Source organism: Carcharodon carcharias, chromosome 11 (genome assembly GCF_017639515.1).
Source record: "Carcharodon carcharias isolate sCarCar2 chromosome 11, sCarCar2.pri, whole genome shotgun sequence".
Lineage (NCBI taxonomy): Eukaryota > Metazoa > Chordata > Chondrichthyes > Lamniformes > Lamnidae > Carcharodon > Carcharodon carcharias.
The window spans coordinates 101185106-101205355 of NC_054477.1; the positions used below are offsets into that span (position 1 = coordinate 101185106).

Here is a 20250-nt window from a genome sequence, read left to right on the forward strand (position 1 = left end):
ACCGAGCGCCTTTTATAAAGTCCACACCTCTCAGTGCTTCTAGACCACAACTGCTGCTAAGAAGACATGGCTCTGAAATGCAAAAGGATGCAGCCCCCAGGTTCAATGACACATCTCTCGAGCGCCCTTTGGATGCAGTGGAGGCTCACCGTGATTTTCTTTACCCCCGCTCTGGCTACAGGATGGGCAGTAACACATTAATCCAGCATGGGAGACGGTAGCAGCAGTGGTCAGCACCAATGCCCTTCAAAAGAGGACAGAAACCCAGTGCCACAAAAGGATGCATAATCTCCTCTGTTCCGCCAGGGTAAGTCACTCTTCTCATCGCTCTCAACTCACAAACCCATTACACATCCACAGGGCCCTCACTCACTGCCGGTTCAATGGACATCCAGACTGATGTGTCCTGGTTTCACAGGCCACTGCCATATACTAATCCTTGCTTTTGCAGGCACATCTGGGAAATAGCCAATGGAGTCCACAACCTATGACCTCCAATCAAGCCCCATAGAAACCACTGAAGAATAATCTGCTCCAGCTCCACAGGCCGAGGAGGGTGCCACTGCCACACAGCAGGACCCCGAAAGCAGGCCGGGGCCCTCCAGGTCTCAGCCTTCCAGAGCTGCCCATCAAGGTTATCACAGACAGGGCATAGCAGTCAGCAGTTTGCCTCCATCTCTGCTGTATATGCCCGGGGAGCACCAAAATGTAGCGGCAGGTTTAGGAAGGTTAAGAAGATGTAGTTGCACAGCGTGGGCACAGATGTTAATCACTTGTACATACTGTTCACTATTGTCAATAAACCCCCAAGAACGTCTTCCTGTCTATGCCTCCTTGCCCTTATCCAACAGGTTCAAGATTCTTGCTCCCTGTGTGGACGAGAGCGGGGACTGTAGGGAGGATGAGCAAACTGACCATATCATCGTGGTACAGGGAGCCATTCAAGTGGGGGAAGAAAAGAGAAATGTAGTTGTAATCGGGGATAGTATAGTTAGGGGAATGGATACTGTTCTCTGTAGCCAGGATCGAGAGTCCTGAAGGCTGTGTTGCCTACCTGGTGCCAAGGTTAAGGATATCTCATCTGGGCTGCAGAGGAACTTGGAACAAAAGATTCATACACAAGATAAGATCACATGGAGTTAGGGGTAATATATTAGCTTGAATAGAGGATTGGCTAACCAACAGAAAGCAGAGAGTCGGGATAAATGGGTCTTTTACTGGATGGCAAACTGTAACTAGTGGGGTGCCACAGGGTTCGGTTCTTGGGCCCCAACTATTTACAATCTATATTAATAACTTGGATTCAGGGATAGAAGGTACTATAGCTAAATTTGCAGATGACACCAAAATAGGTGGGAAAGTAAGCTGCAATGAAGAAATAAGAAATTTACAATGGATATGGACAGGTTAGGTGAATGGGCCAAAATTTGGCAGATAGAGTTTAATGTGGATAAGTGTGAGGTTATCCATTTTGGTCAGAAGAATAAAAAGGTGACATTATTATTTAAATGGAGAGAAACTTCAGAATGCTTCAGTCAGAGGGATCTGGATGTCCTTGTGCATGATTCACTGAAAGCTAGTAGGCAGGTGCAGCAGATAATAAGGAAGGCAAATGGAATTTTGGCGCTTCTTGCTAAAGGAATAGAGTATAAAAATAGGGAAGTGTTGTTGCAACTGTACAAGGCATTGGTGAAACCGCACCTGGAGTACTGTGCAGAGTTTTGGTCCCCTTACTTGAGGAAGGATGTAGTTGCATTGGAGGCAGTTCAGAGGAGGTTCACTAGATTGATTCCAGAGATGCAGGAATTGTCTTATGAGGAGAGAATGAGCAGTTTAGGCCTATACTCGCTAGAGTTAAGAAGGATGAGAGGAGATCTAATTGAGGTATATAAAGATGCTAAAAGGGATGGACAAAGTAGATGTGGAACAGATGTTTCCCCTTGTGGAGCATTCTAGAATGAGAGGCCATAGTATTAGGCTAAGGAGTGGTAGATTTAAATCAGAGATGAGGAGGAATTACTTTTCTCAAAGGGACTTGAAGCTGTGGAATTCACTACCTCAGAGTGCAGTGGATGCCGAGACGCTGAATAAATTTGAGGAGATAGACAGATTTTTAATTAATTTAACGGGTTGAAGGGTTATGGGGAGAGGGCGGGAAATTGGAGTTGAGGCTGAATTGAGATCAGCCAAAATCGTATTGAATGGCGGGGCAGGCTTGAGGGGCTGAATTGCCTGCTGCTGCTCCTAGTTCTTATGTTCTGATGAGCAGTGTTTGTATCACTCACATGTGAAACCTTGGTTCCTGCACAAAACAAAGGCAGGTGTCTCAGTCCAGGGCCTCTTCCCTGTGCTTTGTGCAGCCTTCAGACCAAAGTGATGGTCCAGCCTCACACTCACTGGACACATTACTGATGCCTGCAGCTCAACGGTGCTTGTCATTGCTGCCAGAGTGTCGTGGGCAGGCATCACAGAGTTCCGTCATTCTCTCTGTGGTCCTCAGTGCCTTTAAGGTGGGGCTGGCCCCCATCTCTTCAGTATCTGTGACCAGTGATGCTACGCTCCTGAAGGAGTCAGGTTCTGAAGTTGGACAAAGGATCTAGTGCTTTTAAAGTTTCATGGCTGCATCTCTATGATATGACCCTGACCAAAATTTGCAAGCGAGCCTATGTGAAAACATATGGAGTGTCCTCACTGCATGTCATCATCATCTTCCTAATGAGCCGAGTTTCCACTATTAGGGTCTCCACTGCCCCTCCATGACAGAAGCATTATCACAGAGGGTATATGTACATTGCCATCAGCCAGACTGGAGTCAAATATTCACAGAAGAGGATCTTATGGTGCCTCCTCATTGAATGTTGTCATCATCCTCCACAAATCTAGCAGCTAAGAGGATCTGCCTTGTCTGGGCAGTGTGAGGGCCTCATCCTCATCATCATCGCCTTCAAGGACCTCATCACCATCAACATCCTTCTCATCGGAGGAGACCTCCAGCACCTGCATCTCCTCCTCAGCCAGCTCCTCCCCCCATCGCAGCGCCAGATTGTAAAGGAGCAGGCGACAATGATACGTGGAAATCTCTATGCAATATAATGCAGGGCTCCACCAGACCAGTCCAGGCACTGGAACCTCAGTTTCAGTGTCCTGATGGTCTGCTCCACTGAGGTGCAAGTTGCAGCATGAGCCTCATTGTACCTTCGCTCTGCTGTGGTCTGAGGCCACCGCACGGGTGTCATCAGCCACATCCTCTGCGGGTAACCCTTGTCACCAAGGAGCCAACCCTGCAGTGGGGCCTGTGACTGACTGAGAACGTAGGAGTCACTCTTGCATCCTGGCTGTCCTAGTCCCAGGTGAAATGCACAAAGTGTGTGCCATGGAGAAGATGGCACCCGTGACCTCATAGATGCATTTGTGGGTGGCGGATTGTGAGATCCCACAGAGGTCACCTATGGAGCCTTGAAAGGAGTCATTGGCATAGAAATTTAGCGCCGCAGTCACTTTCACGGCCACTGGAAGCAGATGCCCTCCATGTCCCCATGGTGCCAAATCCTGCAGCAGGTGGCAGATATGACCAACCAGTTCCCTAGACATGTGCGGTTTTCGGCGACACTGGTTCTCGGTCATCTGCAGGAACGAAAGGCGGCACCTATAGACCCTGGGTCTATCTAGGTGCCGACCAGTGATGGCCCTCTTCAGCGGTGTGTGCGAGAGCCACAGCCGCCCCTTCTTCCAGAGTGTGCTGCTCCCGCCTCTGTGCAACCAGGAGCCTCCGTCACTCTCTCCTCTGTCATCTTTGCTTTCTGTATGCCATGAGTCAACAGCTAGGTCACCAGGCTCCATGATCCTGATGTACTCCTCCCGCAGGTTGAAAGAGGGAGACACATGGGTTAGCATGGGTGTTCTTAAAGCCTCTCTTGGTTAAGTGTGAAGGCCCCTTAATTCATCCCAGAGATTGCTAACCGCCGCTTTGATGGCCAGAGATCAGAGCACTGCATGATTGCCCAAAGCCCCACCCACCTCTGCCCCCCTTCACCTGACCGATTGACAGCAGCTTTGCCCATTGGACTGCATGCTGTGCTCTCAGCTCAGGCGAAGGCATTCTCCTAATACACACTGCAAGTCTGCACTGTTAGCTTGAACCATGGGGGAGACTGGCCCAAACTGGGATGATGATATTGCAAGGGTCTGTGAGCGCCTCCATCAGTGACTGCTCCATGGCCAGCTTTAGCAAGGAGTTTGTATAACATGCCCAGTCGTTCTGCAGTCTGCTAAAATGATCATTAGTTTGCAATCTGTGCCTGAGGGGCGAAAAGCTCTGGAGCACTTGGTGGTTCTTTGATGCCTCCGCGTTGCTTGAGCATGCAGATAAGTTAGAGGCCCGACTCCACGCATGTCAATGTGGATGCTCCTGAACTCTCAGCTGTAGAGGAATGGTCACTTTATACAAGGTTTCCATAATGTGTGGCTGTTTCCCTCACCCAGTAACCCCCCACCCCGCATGTGCTTGTGTGCTACCTTCAACCGCAGGGCAGCCCTTGACCCCCCTCCCCCAAGTTGCCTCAACTGCAGGGCAGCCCTTGCCCCCCAACCATCCCCAACGCATCCCAACCTTGAAATCCAACAGGTGACCCAGTCAAGCACTCCGCAATGTTACCATGCACTCACCTCTGAGTTCCCCTCAAAGTGCAGCCCGCCAAGTGCATGCCTTATATATACTGTTGTGAAAGACATTAGCATGCAATCACGACAACATGGGCGAACAATCCAGCCAGGGGGACAATTCCAGCAGGCTGGGCTTATAATGATATGGAGTTGTATTACAATGAACTTCCCAGTGCCCAATGGTGGGAAACATGGCATGCTGTCGGTGGGCGGAGTGGACAATCATCAACTGGTTTCACAATGTCATGAAACTGATTTTTGACCTTCTCGCCATATTATTGGCTCACGCCACCAAACACGCATAACGCCAGTGGGCACAGATGATTTTACCCTGTATGACAACACATTCAGAGAATCCTACATGTCAATGCAAGATGTGTTTGAATGTGTCACATATTTTGAAATGTGGCCCTCCCATACTTCTGGAAGAAATACAGTGGCCAGAATTTTGCACTTCCGTTGGCGGCTTGAGTGGACAATATAGTGAGAAGGTCAAAACTCATTTTTCCTGCCACTACTCACTGGCAACCTAATTTCAACACTTTAGCATCTTATTATAAGCCCAGCTCACCGCAATCATCCCTCCATACTGGATCATCCTTTTTTTTCATTCATTGGATGTGGGCGTTGTTGGTTACACCAACATTTATTACCCATCCCTTAATGCCCTTGTTCAGAGGGCATTTAAGAGTCAACCACATTGCTGTGGATCTGGAGTCACATGTAGGCCAGACCAGGTAAGGACAGCAGATTTCCTTCCCTAATGGGCATTAGTGAGCCAGATTGTTATGACAGTCAGCAATAGTTTTGTGGTTATCATCAGACTTTTAATTCCAGATTTTTATTGAATTCAAATTCAAACCCAGGTCTCCAGACCATTACCCTGGGTATCTGGATTACCAGTCCAGTGACAACAGCACTACATCACCACCTCCCCCTGAGCATCATGCTGGCATGTTTCACAACTCTCCATAAGCAAAGTGAACCTGGCGAGCTGCACTTTGCTTGGGACTTCGAGATTTGTTTGCCTACCTTTCTTTGGGCAGCACTCGTGGTCATCAGCGCCAGGCATCGCAAGCAGCACTACATCACTTTTAGGGGGTGCTCACAGGCATGTCTCTACCTACCAGACCAGCCATATGTAGGTAGCTTTTCAATAGCTACAGCACTAGGTTTGCTTGGGGAAGAGGGAGAAGTGGCCTCAGGCAAGAGAAGTGGGTACAGGGCGAGGGCTGTACTGGAGCAGGAGTGTAACCCAGGGCGTGTGTGGAGTCACATGTTCATCTGTGCAAGTGGCCTCATGATGGTGAGGGCTGAAGAGGCTGGAGATGTGGGGATGTGTGTGAGAGAGTGATTGGTAATGCTCCTTGAGCTGGCAGTGAATGAGATGCCAATAACACTGATGACCACTGCCACCACCTCCTAAGCTGGAGTTTTGAGATTGCTGGACCTCCTGCAGCCAGAGCGGGGATGGAGGACATCACAGCGAGCCTTGAAAAGGCATTCCAGTGATTGGTCACTGAACTCTTCTTGGCTTTCAGGGCCATGCCTTCACCGGAGCAGCCCTGGGCTGCAAGCATTGAGAACTGTGTGCGCGGCTGCAGTTTACATAAGGCATCCGGAGTGAGGAAACAGTAATCTAAAGGCACGCTGGGCGATTCAGAGGCTGCCCGCCAGCGAGATGGCGTGTTTCCTGTGATTGTATAATTAATGAGGTGGTAAGCAGACGATATGGTTCAAAAACCCACTACTGCAGCCGATGTGTGCTTTCCAAACCTGCTACTGCACTTAGTGCAAACCTGGGCTAATTCCACCCATTATCAAATGATGGCTTGACAAACCACACACCCTGCTCCCATGGATAATGATCTCACCTAATGTGGCTTAAACAATTGCAGAGAAGCATTACAATGTGCATTTAGAAGAGGTTTTAGGCTTGGCCTAAATAGCCAAGTGGTTATGGTACTGGGTTTGTAACCCCAAAATCAAGAGTTCAAATCTCACAATGGCAAACTATGAAACAATGTAACTTCATCTGAAACGGGTTTGTACTCAAAAGAGTTACAAGAGGTTTTATTGAACAGATAAAAAGGCACATTTGCTTCCTGGACAGATCTGAAGAGGCTCTGCACCTCATATGCTATGTATCATTTTAGCCCACTGTGTCTTTCACAACTTCAACACAAGGATGTGTACATGGAAATTCCTGAGGAGGTGACCTAGCTGCTTTGCACATAGAACTACATGGAAGAGATTATCATGAAAACTTTCACTCAGAGGCCTCCTGCAAGGGGAATCTGGGTCATCCCAGCACTGAAATTACAGTCTATTACAAACTATCATTGATAACAGTTAAGCCTGTATGATTAAAGCCAACTTCAACATCTGTATGAGTGGGTTTGAGAGATGGGACAGCTCCTTGACACTGCAAGAGAAATGGTTTGTCTGGGATTGTTGGTTCACTGAGATGGAAGTCACTTCTGCCTCTAATATTTCATGGCAAGTGTCATAGGCAGCCATTTCTCAACCTTGTCTCATCCAGGGAATTTCTTGTAGAAATAGCTAATCAGGTGATCAGCACATAAGGCAGTTGACTCCAGGGGAAGAATTAGTTCTGTTGCAGTTAATGGAACTGACTATCAGACACTGTGTATAATGGGGGCCAACCTGATACTGCCCATAGTGCCAGTTTTGTGCCACCACCAGAAACAAATCTCTACACTGAACATCACTATGTGTCATTGTAAGAAACATTTACATACAGCAATAGAAAGAATGCAGCAGGAAGACAGTAGGGGAGGTGTTGGTGGCATAGTGGTATTGTCACATTGTCCAGCCAACCCAGGGTTGTGCTCTGGAAACCTGATTTCAAATTCCACCACAGCAGTTAGTGAAATTTGAATTCAATAAAAATCTGGAATTTAAAGTCTGATGGTGAGCCATGCCAATTATTGTAAAAACCCAAAACAAAAACAGAATTACCTGGAAAAACTCAGCAGGTCTGGCAGCATCGGCGGAGAAGAAAAGAGTTGACGTTTCGAGTCCTCATGACCCTTCGACAGAACTTGAGTTCAAGTCCAAGAAAGAGTTGAAATATAAGCTGGTTTAAGGTGTGTGTGTGGGGGACAGAGAGAGAGAGAGGTGGGGGGGTGTGGTTGTAGGGACAAACAAGCAGTGATAGAAGCAGATCATCAAAAGATGTAAAAAGATTGTAAAAACCCATCTGGTACACTAATGTCCTTTAGGAAAGCAAATCTGCTGTCCTTACTGGTCACAGCAATGTGGTTGACTTTTAACTGTCCTCTGAACAAGGGCAATAAAAAACAAACAACAGGATTCTGGTAATAGGAGAATGATAATTTCTGGATTCCTGAGGATTCTAGGTTCTAAAAGCCTTAAATTGAAAACCAATAGCTTGAAGAGAAGGTTCAATGTGCTATAAAAATAGTTTTACATTCATTTATCCATCATCTGATGGCACCAAAAGTCAAACGATGCGTGACAGAAACTACAGAGTATCAGGAAGCAAATTGAATTTCATGTCATTTTATCTTGTTTCTAACATATGAGATGACAAATGATAATAGAGATTTTCTATATTCCTACACTTCATTTACTCATGACAATGTATTTTGCCCGAGCTCAGAACCTGCATTCTTCATAAATATGCATAATGGGATCATTAACGCTTAAGTATTACCACATATACAGATGTACTGCAGCATAGATATGAATATAAATACATCAAATTTTGAAGCATAAATATGAAAAATATAAATATTAAATCAAGAAAACAAAGCATGCAATAGCAATACAATGAATAATAAATACAAAGCAATAGATTATATTAAATTCTTTCAAATAGTTCATCTGTTTGCAATAATTATAATAGGTCTTCAATACAATGTTATTTGGAACCATATAAATAAGTTATTCTAAGAGGCATGTTATGTATAATCTATTTAATAGTGTTTATCATTAGTGGACCACCAATTTGATAGGGCGTGTAATTAACAGCCCACCCATGAGTTGGTTCTGCCAGTCCGAAGTACTTGCTTCTCCCTGATGTTGAACTGGAATTTAATTGGTCCACGGAAGAAGAAAATATTTCCTACAAAACAGAATAGAAACTCAGTTCAGGGCCCACAAATGGCTTCAACCAATGCAAGAGAAAAAAAATACATTTATTATTGCTACATTTTAGAGAGACCGTTCTGCAACCTTTACAAATTGCTGATAAGCTGATGTAATGAATTTCAAAGTCACAAAGTAAATTTGAATTAAGAAAATTGGCTGAAGACACCAATTGAAGAAATTAGTTCGGGAACAGAATAGAGTAAGGTTGCTCTAGGATTGGTCTTAGGAACAGTACTGTATCAAATTTGCATCACAACTTGGATTCAAAAACTCAGTGCAAAATGAATAAATTTGTAGACGATACCAAAACAGGAAGGGCAGTGAAATCAGCAGAGATGGCTAAGGAATTACAAATGAGTGACAAAATATCACAGTGAATAAACCAATAACAGACAAAGTTCAACAATGTAAATCGTAATCAACAAAGCCAACAGAATGCTGAACTATATTGTCCAAACAGCTGAATACAAGCTAGACAAGATCATAATCAAACTGATTCGATACTTTGAGCTTTTTTTCAGTTCTGATAACTGAAACACACAGAAGACATTCAAACACTTAAGTTGGTGAAGAAGAATCAAAAGACAAATAAATATGTAGTATCTGGGGAATGAGGAAAACCAGAGAAAATTGAGGCTTTAGCCTCAAAAGGAAGTAGCTAAGAAGTGATCATAAGGAGGGATGCTGGAGGGTAGGCAGTATAAATATGGAAAATTACTTCAAAATAATTTAGGAAACTAGGTGAAAAGGACAAACGCTCCAACAGGCAATCGGCAAATTTAGGGCTGATATCAAGAAGCTCTTACAGAGAATGATTCATATCTGAAATGGATTGAGGGGCAAATAGGCAGAGACAGAAAGCCTGAAATTGTTTAAGAAAGAATTGGATACAACATGACGGAGAGGGATTGGGGGAAAGAGTGGGACAATGGAGAGCATTAGGACCTTTCTGGATGGATGAAAATAAATGGAATGAATGGTCATCCTCACTATCTTTCCATGTTCTTAGAAAGATGGCTTTGGACATCCGACCATTGTGTTGTCCTTTTTGCTCAACAATGAACTATGGCTAAAGTTAAACAAATCAACCTGAATTGAATAGACAATGATTGTTTCAATGTATGAGTACCTTCCTCAGAGCATGGAGGAAAACCCTTCTAAATTGAAGCCACTTTATTCAAATTATTTGCCCTATCTCGTTCCTTGTTCCCAAGTTTCTATCATAGAAGTGAAGTTACTGCCACCAGGTATTTCTGCAGGGCTGCTTCTGATACCCCACCAATAGATCGGTGGAAATCCCAGTGAAATGACATAAATAGTCATTTACATCATTCCTCTCAGGTTGCCACTAATATCCACTCAAGTACTACTCCTACTGACAGGAGATGAGGAGCTGCTATGAAATTCTATTCTTATATTGAAACAAAAAACTAGGAATAAAATAAACAGGTCCACTTCAGAGTTCAGGGACAAACGTAAGACCAGTTCAGGTCAGCTAACCAAGCATGGCCACACCTACACACTTCCAGGGGTCAATGAAGCTATTAGGAACAGGAACAATGATTGATTTTACTGTCCATGAACCAGAAGCATTCACTGTGACTATACTGACCCCATTATTACCCAACCTAAGACCACATCCCTGTACAGACCAGAGATCAATCTAAGACTTTATGGTCTGCATGATTCATGTACTGATTGGGTTAACGTCCTGAGCATTTAGAAGCTCTGTGCAGTATTTACTGAACAAAACAAAATATGTGTATTTATTATTGCAAAGACAGTTAAATATATTTTTTACTTGGGGGGAAAAAAACTGCATAAATACTTTGACTATCTCAATACTTCAATGAATAATTGCTTTTAAATTTACCATGGTGTTCAAATGCTGCATCCACGCTGCGAGGGATTCCTGGCCAGTCATCTGCTATCAGGCGTGGGTACCCTTCATCCATAGCTTGTTTACCTTCATCATAACTAGAAGGAGAAGCACATACTTTATGTAAACAGTGACATGTCAGTGATGAAAAATATTTACATGAATCTTTATATAAAGAATGAACCATTACCTCCAGTACTGATCTCCTGAGAAGAATAAGGTCTTTGAAGTTTCCCTGATATGAACAGCTGCATCTATGTTCTTGACTGATCTTGGAATACCAAATCGGTAGATATTCTTTGGGTAACCTGGCATAATATCATAGCCACTGATGGCCCAGTATTTATTCCCTATAGGATTACAGAAATTATGTTACCATCTTCATATTAGTAAATATGTTTTGTTCTTAGCCTCAACGTCCCCTCATGTGGGCACAATTTCTTAACTAAGATGCTGGACAGCCAACCTAGTTCCAATCCTCTCCTAATCTTGCGATCACATTGATTCCTTTTTGCAAGAGCTGCAGTTGTAGAGAGGTCCTTTTCTGTCTCATCTTGGCTCTGCCTGATGAAACTCAGCCCATTGCACATAGCATAATGCAGCACTACAGGCATAATCCTAATGAAGAGTCTTAAGCTTCAATCTTGAAACACGCATGCTAAAATGTGAACTTAGCCCAAGTTCCAGAAAACTCTGTCCCTCTTCCCAGTGGCATTGCTGTTTCCAGCAGTAAGCTATCAGAAGATCCTAGTCCCCTGTTCTTTAGCATGAAAAGTAACTGTACTAAACCTTTAATAACAACAAGAAAATCTCTGTTCAGATTTTCATACGCAGCATCAATCCTTGTGGGAATCTTTGGCCAGAATGATCTCACTAAAGTCAGTTCAACCTCAGACATTTGTGGATGTCTTCTCCAGAAAAACCTAATAAATAACAAGGGTTTATTAGAAAATATTAAACATAATCCATGTATGTTATACTTAATTATTTTCTAAAACAACATTAGTAAACTGTTCATCAAAAAAGAATTATTTCCTAGGTACATCACATGCCTTAAAATTATTCCCTGGACAAAAAGAGCAGGTAAATGATGTATTCCGGGGATGTGCAAATGCTTGTCCTGGGGTACAGCAGTAAATACACTTTATTGGTTCTAAAGCATTTTGGGACACCCTGAGATAATAAAAGGCATGATAAAATGCAAGCTCTTGCTAAGTGCTATTACTCTATAACCGGTCACTGGAACCTATGCCAGATTAGCCAGGTTGGACTGGTTTTCATTGTCTCACCCAATGAAGCATTTTGGTTTAAATTATCATCATTTCCGTAAATCTTGATGCATCAAGAATCTGACATATGGAGAACTGTAGACAAAAAACCCATTCCTACTATTTGAAGGTAAAAAAACAGGAACATTTACCAAAAATGTACTCAAATATTTGAGAAAAAAATCCCCAATATGAAACTACCAATATTATCAATAAAGCTAACCAAAAATAATTCTTTAAAAATGTTCTGAAATGTTAAACATGGTTCACACCTGTCTTTGAAAATAAACATCTCTCCTCGAAGACTAGCAATTGCATCAAAGGACAACATAGGATCACATTTCTCTGGTGTCTTTGGTGGTGGTGGTCCATGGTGTCGATCTGATTTACCTTAAATTAAGTAACCACACATATTACTAAACAATGTAGAAAATACTGTTCAAGGCAGTGTTAGTAATCCCAGACTATTGTGGATTAGTGCTGGAGTCCAATTCTAATTAAAGTAATAAGATTTACTGTATTTCAATGGTGAATCTCACAAAACACCAGACTAGAAGGGAATTGATCCTGGAGTGAGCAGCCAGGGTCCTAAAGAGGTAGGAAGAAATGAAGGTAGTTAATTTCTAAAGAGTTCGCTGACTTGCCCCAGTGTCTATAGAGGGAGAGAAATGGAAATTCCAGAAAACAGTGCAAACAGAATTTGTGCTATTTTCCTGGAGTTTCCACAGCTCTTCCATCGAAGTTATGGCACATGATTGGAATAAACATCAGAGAAATTCACCCTAATGCTCTTTCAAAGAATGAGGCAGTGAAATTTAATGCAGATACTAGTAAAGTAATGTACATTTGAAGACAAAATGAGTTACACACTTTTTTTAATCGGTGTGCACTAGCTAATGGTAAAATTGAAAACAATCTGAGTCTTTTGTTTGATTTGGTGCTTAATTTGTTAGATCAATGTGCAGCAACAATCAATACATTGTATAGAATTCTGATAACAATGTTAGGTCAGTAGCGTTTTGGTTTACTCTGTCCAATTTTAATTATCTACACTCATGGTGAACATTCCAACCCTGGAGGCAATTCAAAAAGCAAAACACTGACCACTCAGGGACTGAGTTCTAAGGATAGCCTGAAAAAACTTAGAAAGACAGCAATTTGAGAAGGAAGCACGGAACTGACTTAACATCATCCAAAATATTAATCGAGATCAATATCCAGGTCAGCCAAAACAGTCAGATTGACAAGTATTCTTCATGCAAGCTGAGCCTTTGATAAGCTTCCTTTTTATTGCAGGGATAAATCTGATTTGTGCTAGTCCACCTCTTGAACAGTCAGGTTGGTTTGTTGTCAAGAACTATTTCTTTGTACAACATTCAAAATAGATTTCTGGGTCAGATAGTGGATGCTACAATGTAGAAAACTGCAGAGTTTTATTGCTGAATTTATTTCCAGGGCTTTAGCATCATTTAAACAATAAACAAGATAAAGGTATAAGCATTAAAAGATTGCTGCAAATGTTTCAGCCCCATGTGCAATCAAAATGTCTAAACGCAGTAAGCTAAACACAACACAAGTAAGCTTTAATAATTTATTTTACAGCAACCAGCTTGCTCTGAATAAATTACTAGCTATTAAAATAATTCATTCTTTATCCGCCAATCACATCACATGATGTCATTACCTTGATAGAGTAACAGCTCTTTCATCACCTGTATTGACACTAATTGTTCAGGAAGTAATACTTCAACCTACCATACAGAGCCTGGATTCCATTCACATCATCCTGAGGAAGACGGAACTTCTTCACCCTTGTAAATGTATATATGGGGTACATCAAAGCCCCAGGATCACGAGAGTGAGCGAGTCCGAGTGCATGGCCAAATTCATGGGCAGCCACAAGGAAGAGGTTATATCCTAAATAAAACAGTCACAAAGCAGCAAATTTAAAATCTGTTAAATATGCATTAGAGGGTCTAGAGTTTTAAAATTTTCATAAGTCAACAGCTAAATGTCTAACTATTTGTTAAAAAACTTTAATCCTGAAGTTCATGTAAATGCCTTGTCTGCTATCTCAGATAGGAGTGGTTCAAACCTTTAAAACCTTTTAAACATGCTTCCAACTCTTAATTTTATCAAAGGTATCTGGGCAAATATTAGCATATGATGCAAGTCAAAATGAAAAGCTTTAACAAATTATTAGTGATATTGCATTTCTCAGAGACTGAAAAAGAATTTCTAATTCTTAAGGCTGCACATATGTAGGCATCAAAATTATGATCATTTGTTAAAATTTTGCAAAAAGAATCTCTCAAAATTGACATTGCTAGCCAACTACGTAAACTGTTTTCTAACTAGAAACATCATATTAGTTTGTTCACATTTTCTCCACTAATTACTACATTGGTCAGTTTTTGTACCATTTGATCCCATTGTCCAGGTTTCATCTTCATCAAAGTGAGTGTCTCCTCCAAGGCCTGCTGCAGGAGGAAAAGCGTGGGCCAGTAATCCATTAGCTCCATCAAATGGATAATTGTCCCCATGTTCTGGAAATAATGAAACAAAGAATCATTAAAATGAGTTCAGAAGTTGGGCAAAATATTACAAATTGTAAGGTAAATAAACCAAAGAAAGAGCTTTTCACTGTACAGCAAATTTCCCTCCTCACAAAGGGCACTCATGGTAGCCAGCTTTGAGAATGGATCACCCAGATGGTAGGATGTCCTTTCTATGGTCCACCTTCGTATATTGCTCGTGAGTTGTGAACACCGTAAGAGTTTAACATTGCAGCTTAGTGTGCCCGGCCAATATAATACTCATGATTTGGAAGCATACTCAGGAAAGATGAACACAGAGCAGGAGGAACATGTGGTGGCTATGTCCCATTATTATTATGGAGGCTGAAAGAGGACTCTTGGTCCTCCTGGCCTCATCACAGAAATACGTTTAAACTTAGCTTTTTGTTGCCACTTCTGCTGAACATCCTGGTGAAACTTGGTGAAGCCTGCAATGGAACCCAATTTGCAAATTAAAATAACCTAAACTGGGCCATGGCCAGCCAGTGGAAGGCCCCTTTGAGATTGGTGATGGCCACATCACCAGTGAAAATGGGCCCATTTTCTGGTCATTACCGCTCCATCTATATGGGGTAGCTGAAGTTATGATCTGCCCACTGGTTCTTGCTGTGTTGCACAGGCACCAGTACTCAGACCTATGCTTCATTTGTTACCAAACATTCACTGATACACCACCATCTTCTTAAACAGAGGTTGCTTAAGCAGAATCCCTGGATGAGTTTCTCCTTTTTTCCACCTTCTTAAGCCAGATGCAATGAAGTGAATCACAGTGTTACAACTAACATCTGCTTTGACAGCACTGGCCACTAACTGAACCTGAGATGCTACAGGTTCCAATGTGCTAGTCTGCACTTTCCACTAAACCATCTGGGGGGTCCAACCTCTTTCTTCAAATGGGAAGACTAACTCCTGCAAAAAAAAAAAATGATGAGCTGCATATTCAGAATGATGTTCTGAGATCTACTCCATGTGTTTACTTCCATTCTTACAAACTGTGAATGGTCCTACAACATCAAAGGCCGGGATTTTCCGTGCCCGCTGGCGTCAGGCGTGTTTGGTGGTGTGAATGGACAATATGGCAAGAAGGCACAAAATCAGTTTCATGACGTCATTAAACCAGATTGTAATCGTCCACTCAGCCGTCGATGGCGGGCCGCACTTCTCACCATCCGAAGTCAGAAACACCATTGTAATACAACTGCATATCATTATAAGGCCAGCTCACCCTATTAAACCACCCCACTGGACCATCTGCCCACCCGCCAATGTGGTTCACAACAGCTTATATAAGGCATGCACCTGGTAGGCTGCACTTCGTTCGGGAATTCAAGGTTTGTTTGCCTACCTTGCATTAGGCAGCACTCGCAGTCATCAGCGCCAGGCTTCACAAGACAGCACCACATCACTTTTAGGGGGACTCACAGGTTGGTCTCTACCTACCAGGTCAGCCATATGTGGATGGCTTTTCAATGGCTGCAGGGCTACGGCTTGCTTGGGGAAAGGGGAGAAGTGGCCTCAGGTAAGGGAAGAGGCCGCAGGATGAGGGCTTTATTGGGGAAGGAGGGTAACCCAGGGTCTGTGTGGGGGCACATGTTCACCTGTGCCAGTGGCCTGAAGATGGTGAGAGCTGAGGAGGCAGTCTCCAGAGGAGATAAGGCCAGATGGAGATGTGAGGATTTGTGTGTGAGAATGGGTAGTGATATCCCTTGAGCTGGCAGTGATTGAGGTGACAGTGAATGTGTGATGGGCTTGAGTGTGTGAGTTTAGAGTGCTGAGATAGTTGCCGTACCCTGGTTGCACAGATGGGATCATTCTGCTCTATCTGCATTGGATGGCCAACCTCTCAGTGCAGCATTGGCACTGATCATCACTGCCAATGCCTACCAAGCTGGAGTGGTAATGTTGCTGACCCTCCTTCCGCCAGAGCAGGGGTAGAAGACATCACAGCGGGTCTCCACAAGAAGGCCCGATACATGGGTGCTCCTCCTTCGCTGCCTTTCACCGCCACCCAAAAATGTGTTACGTACCCCATGGTATGGGGCTCGACTGGTTATAACCATCGCTTCACGACTACACTTTATCTTAGCCAAAAGGCCGAGAAGCCACTTACACAGATCAACATGTGCCCCCACACACACCCTGGGATACCCTCCTTCCCCAGTATAGCCTTCGCTCTGCGGCCTCTTTCTTTGCCTGAGGCCACTTCTCCCCCTTCCCCAAATAAGCCCTAGCGCTGCAGACATTAAAAAACCACCCCCATCTTATGGCTGGTCTGGTAGGCAGAGACCTGCTCGTGAGTCCCCCTAGAAAGTGATGTGGTGCTGTCTGCAAAGTCTGGCGCTGATGACTGTGAGTGCTGCCCAAAGCAAGGTAGGCAAACAAACCTCAAAGTCCCAAGTGAAGAGCAGTTCGCCAGGTGCATGTCTCTTATGTACAATTGTGAACGTGCCTGGATGATCCAGCGTGGGGGGGGATGATTCCGGCGAGCAGGGCTTATAATAATATGCAGAAGTATTACAATGAAGTTCTTGATGACCAATGGCAGAAAATGCAGCCCACCATTGATGGGCAGAATGGACGATTGCAAACTGCTTTCATGATGTTGTGAAACTGATTTTTGTCCTTCTTGCCATATTATCCACTCACGCAGCCAAACATGCCTGCCACCAACAGACGCAAAAAAATTCTGCCCCATGTGTTCATGTGAAAAACAATTTTTTGAGCCATGCATCCTAATTTCGCTTCAATGTTTTACTCACATGCATCTCTTAATTCTCTCTCCTGATTTAATTTCTTCACATCTTTTGGTTTTCCCTTTGCCTGTAGTGCCTAACACAATTTCTGTCTGTTACTCCACTGTCTTTCCTTTTCTTTGTTTTTTGACTATTATTTGTTACCATTTCCACTTGAGCTCTCCCTCCATTTAAAGTCCTTAGTTTAAAGAGCTTCTGACCATCCTATTTATCCTTTCCTCTAGGACCTGGTCACAGCCTGCTCTCAGCCTAGTTCAGGTAGAGCTGGTCCCAATGGTACATTTCTTCCCAATCCCAGTATGGGTGCCAGTTCACACACTACTCCTTCAGCAATATGTTCACCTCCTTAATCAATGTATCCCTAATGTGAATCTGGACGTAGGTTGGGTAAAATTCTAAAGGTTATAACCCTTGAGGTTTTGTTCTTTCATTTGGTTCCTAGTTCTCTCCAAACAGAGAAACTCTTGCATTCTCTTCCCAATATTGTTGGTCCCAGCATGGACGACAATGACTGCATGCTCTCCCTCCCTCTTCCCTCAAAGGTCTTGAACAAATTGGAAATCTAATCCCAGCAAAAATTGATTAAATGCATTTTCAGAATATTACTAGATCTACTGTATGTGTTCAATTTCATTCTTACTAAATTGTGAATGGCCTACAATATCAAACAACCATTAAACCATCATGACTAATAAACTAATAAACAGTATAAATAGAATTCCAGTGGAATACTGCATTCATAGTTTGTTCTTTTGCTGTAAGTTTGTTCACAAAGTAACAAGAGATCTTGATTCCTAAGTTTACACTGAAACCAGCAATAGTGTGAATGATTGTTTTTGGTACCTCGAGCCCCAAATGAGATCATGATATCAGCTTCTCCTTCAAAGATTCTTCTAAACTTCAAAGGTGTGATGTCACTCCAAACCTTCAAAGCTTGCGAAATCGCTGTGTCCACATCAGTAGATGGAATATCCGGTGTATAGTTTAAAATTCTTTATTGAAGAAAACAGAATGTAAGATTTTGCACGAAATGTAATGGACTAAATCTTGCTGGAGCAGGGCATCTTGCAAAGCCTGTCATTAGTTAGACTTTCTCCAGCATATTTCAGCTCAGGAATTTCTTATGCTGTTGGAAATGATAATTCCACAGTGAAGGCAGTGGGGAATCTGGGACCTCAGTGAACAGACAGACCAACAAATCCATCCCCATTACCAATGAGTTTTAGGATTGAGAAAGGGACAGAGGAACGGAGGAGAAGGACAATGAATTGGAGTCAAATCGGGTACAGGAAATAAATAAAGGAAGGAAAATAGTGTTGGATTAAGAGAGAGAGAGAGAGAGAAAAACAAAGGGATTGTATGAATTTAAAAAGGAAAAATACATTTAGCATTTTTAAATCTATAAGTAGAATTTACTGCTGGGGTGAATGAGGCTGAATAGTTTCAATTGTTCCTTTCTAGGGACACAGATGATTGGCACTGAATTAACAATGAACAGGATACTTAAACTCTTAATTACCAGCCTTAAACTTTGGCAGTGAATTTAATAGGCAATTCATCTGCAAGTCCAGCAAATTCATTAAAATAATGATGAGGCAAATGGTGAAGTACTGAGAATCAAGCAGCAGTTCAGGAGGTTCACAACTCAAAGCCTCTTCATCCCCTGAACTTGCTGACCAATTTGTGAATTAATAACAGCATACATCGTTAACACACTTTTACTTTTCCAGCAAAAGTTTACCTAATCATCTGTGGAAATGATGTTATGAAATACCATGGACAATATTACCTGTATGTTATTTTGTTCTTTTTCCATTTCATCATTTCTGGAAAGTGATTATATTCAGCAATGTCAGGGACTCCACATCGAGGTTTCTCCATTACTTCCATAGTAGCAGAATCCAAATTTCCAGTTACCTCAAGGCCAAAGAATTCTTGCATTTTCCTAACCTTATTGGATAGGGAACTCTTTGATACAAATTTTCTGGCCTTTCCCGCACTTTCTGGTGAACTGTCTTCAAGTGTGTAAAGCCGGTTCAAATAGGTCTTCGAGAAAAAAAGTATTAACGTTATTAACCTTGATTTTATCTGTGAAAGAAGAAAGATTAATCTGTTTAAATTAATTTAACTGTTTCTTTGTTGTTAGTTGCATTCCGCACAGTACCTCTGCAAACTGCAAGTCCTCATTTTTCTCTATTTCTGAAAGCAGTGGAACAGCAGAAGAAAATGTTACATAAAGTAGAACAAACAAAACGGAAAAGCAAAGACACATCATCTTTCTGTTCTCAACTGAAGATTGAGAGAGAAACTTCTGCCTCTGATTCTCTCCTTGAGCCTTTTATACTATTGTGTATCGTCCCACATTCTGTTAACTACAGAATGATTCAGATTTGAGTAAGCTAAAACAACAGGCAGAGCCAGGAAGTCCAATAAAGGGCATGCTTCTCTTGCCTCTTTTGCAATTTCCTTGAGGTTAGTTTACCAAGAAGTAGTTTAAACCATGTTCAAATTATCCAATATCAGTAAAATTAGTGTAAGTGTTCATCTCATTACAACACGCCATGCTGAGTTTCTATGAAAACTATTATTTTGTAAATGTACACGAATCAGAGATCATTCCCTATGGATTATTCCTCTGGCACTGTCTCTATAATGAATCTCAGGGAGCTTGCTGTGACATATTAAGAGACACAAGGGGCAGCTTGTCGAGTCATCGGTAGCTTCCAGGTAAGAGCGCAGTCATAGATGCTTTGAAAAAGATGCTTTCATAGGGCTCCCAGGGCTGGAACCTTTCATTCTATAACAATCCTGGTAGTTAACTCCTCTGAGCTTGTACCCAACAACAATGAACTGCAAGGAGTCAATGCAAATGTCACCACTGTGGAGAGTCGCATTCAGTCTGCTGCCCTCTTGCCAAAAGTACTAAGAACATCTGAACATAAGAGAACTTCACCTTAGGCCAGGGCAACAAAATC

General features: G+C 42.7%; 1 protein-coding gene across 1 annotated transcript; it reads right to left on the bottom strand.

Annotated features, from left to right (window-relative positions):
* Positions 1 to 8672: 8672 nt before the first annotated feature.
* Positions 8673 to 19243, bottom strand: LOC121284097 (collagenase 3-like). The gene is made up of 9 exons (XM_041199172.1): positions 19065 to 19243; positions 18119 to 18267; positions 14367 to 14492; positions 13702 to 13863; positions 12219 to 12336; positions 11468 to 11601; positions 10869 to 11028; positions 10673 to 10776; positions 8673 to 8773 (listed from the first exon to the last, which is right to left on the bottom strand). Exons 1-9 carry the CDS (start codon positions 19214 to 19216, stop codon positions 8673 to 8675), a joined length of 1206 nt encoding a protein of 401 aa, XP_041055106.1. The 5' UTR covers positions 19217 to 19243.
* Between the last annotated feature and the right edge of the window lie 1007 nt (positions 19244 to 20250).

What these genes read in the sequence shown, in the direction of transcription:
- LOC121284097 (XM_041199172.1), bottom strand. Translation starts at nt 19,216, where the DNA reads ATGCAAGAATTCTTTGGCCTTGAGGTAACTGGAAATTTGGATTCTGCT. An exon ending in TGGAATCCAGGCTCTGTATG is followed by an intron (nt 12,337 to 13,701) that starts GTAGGTTGAAGT and finishes ACTTAATTTAAG; the next exon opens with GTAAATCAGATCGACACCAT. An exon ending in ATGTTTATTTTCAAAGACAG is followed by an intron (nt 11,602 to 12,218) that starts GTGTGAACCATG and finishes GTTATTTATTAG; the next exon opens with GTTTTTCTGGAGAAGACATC.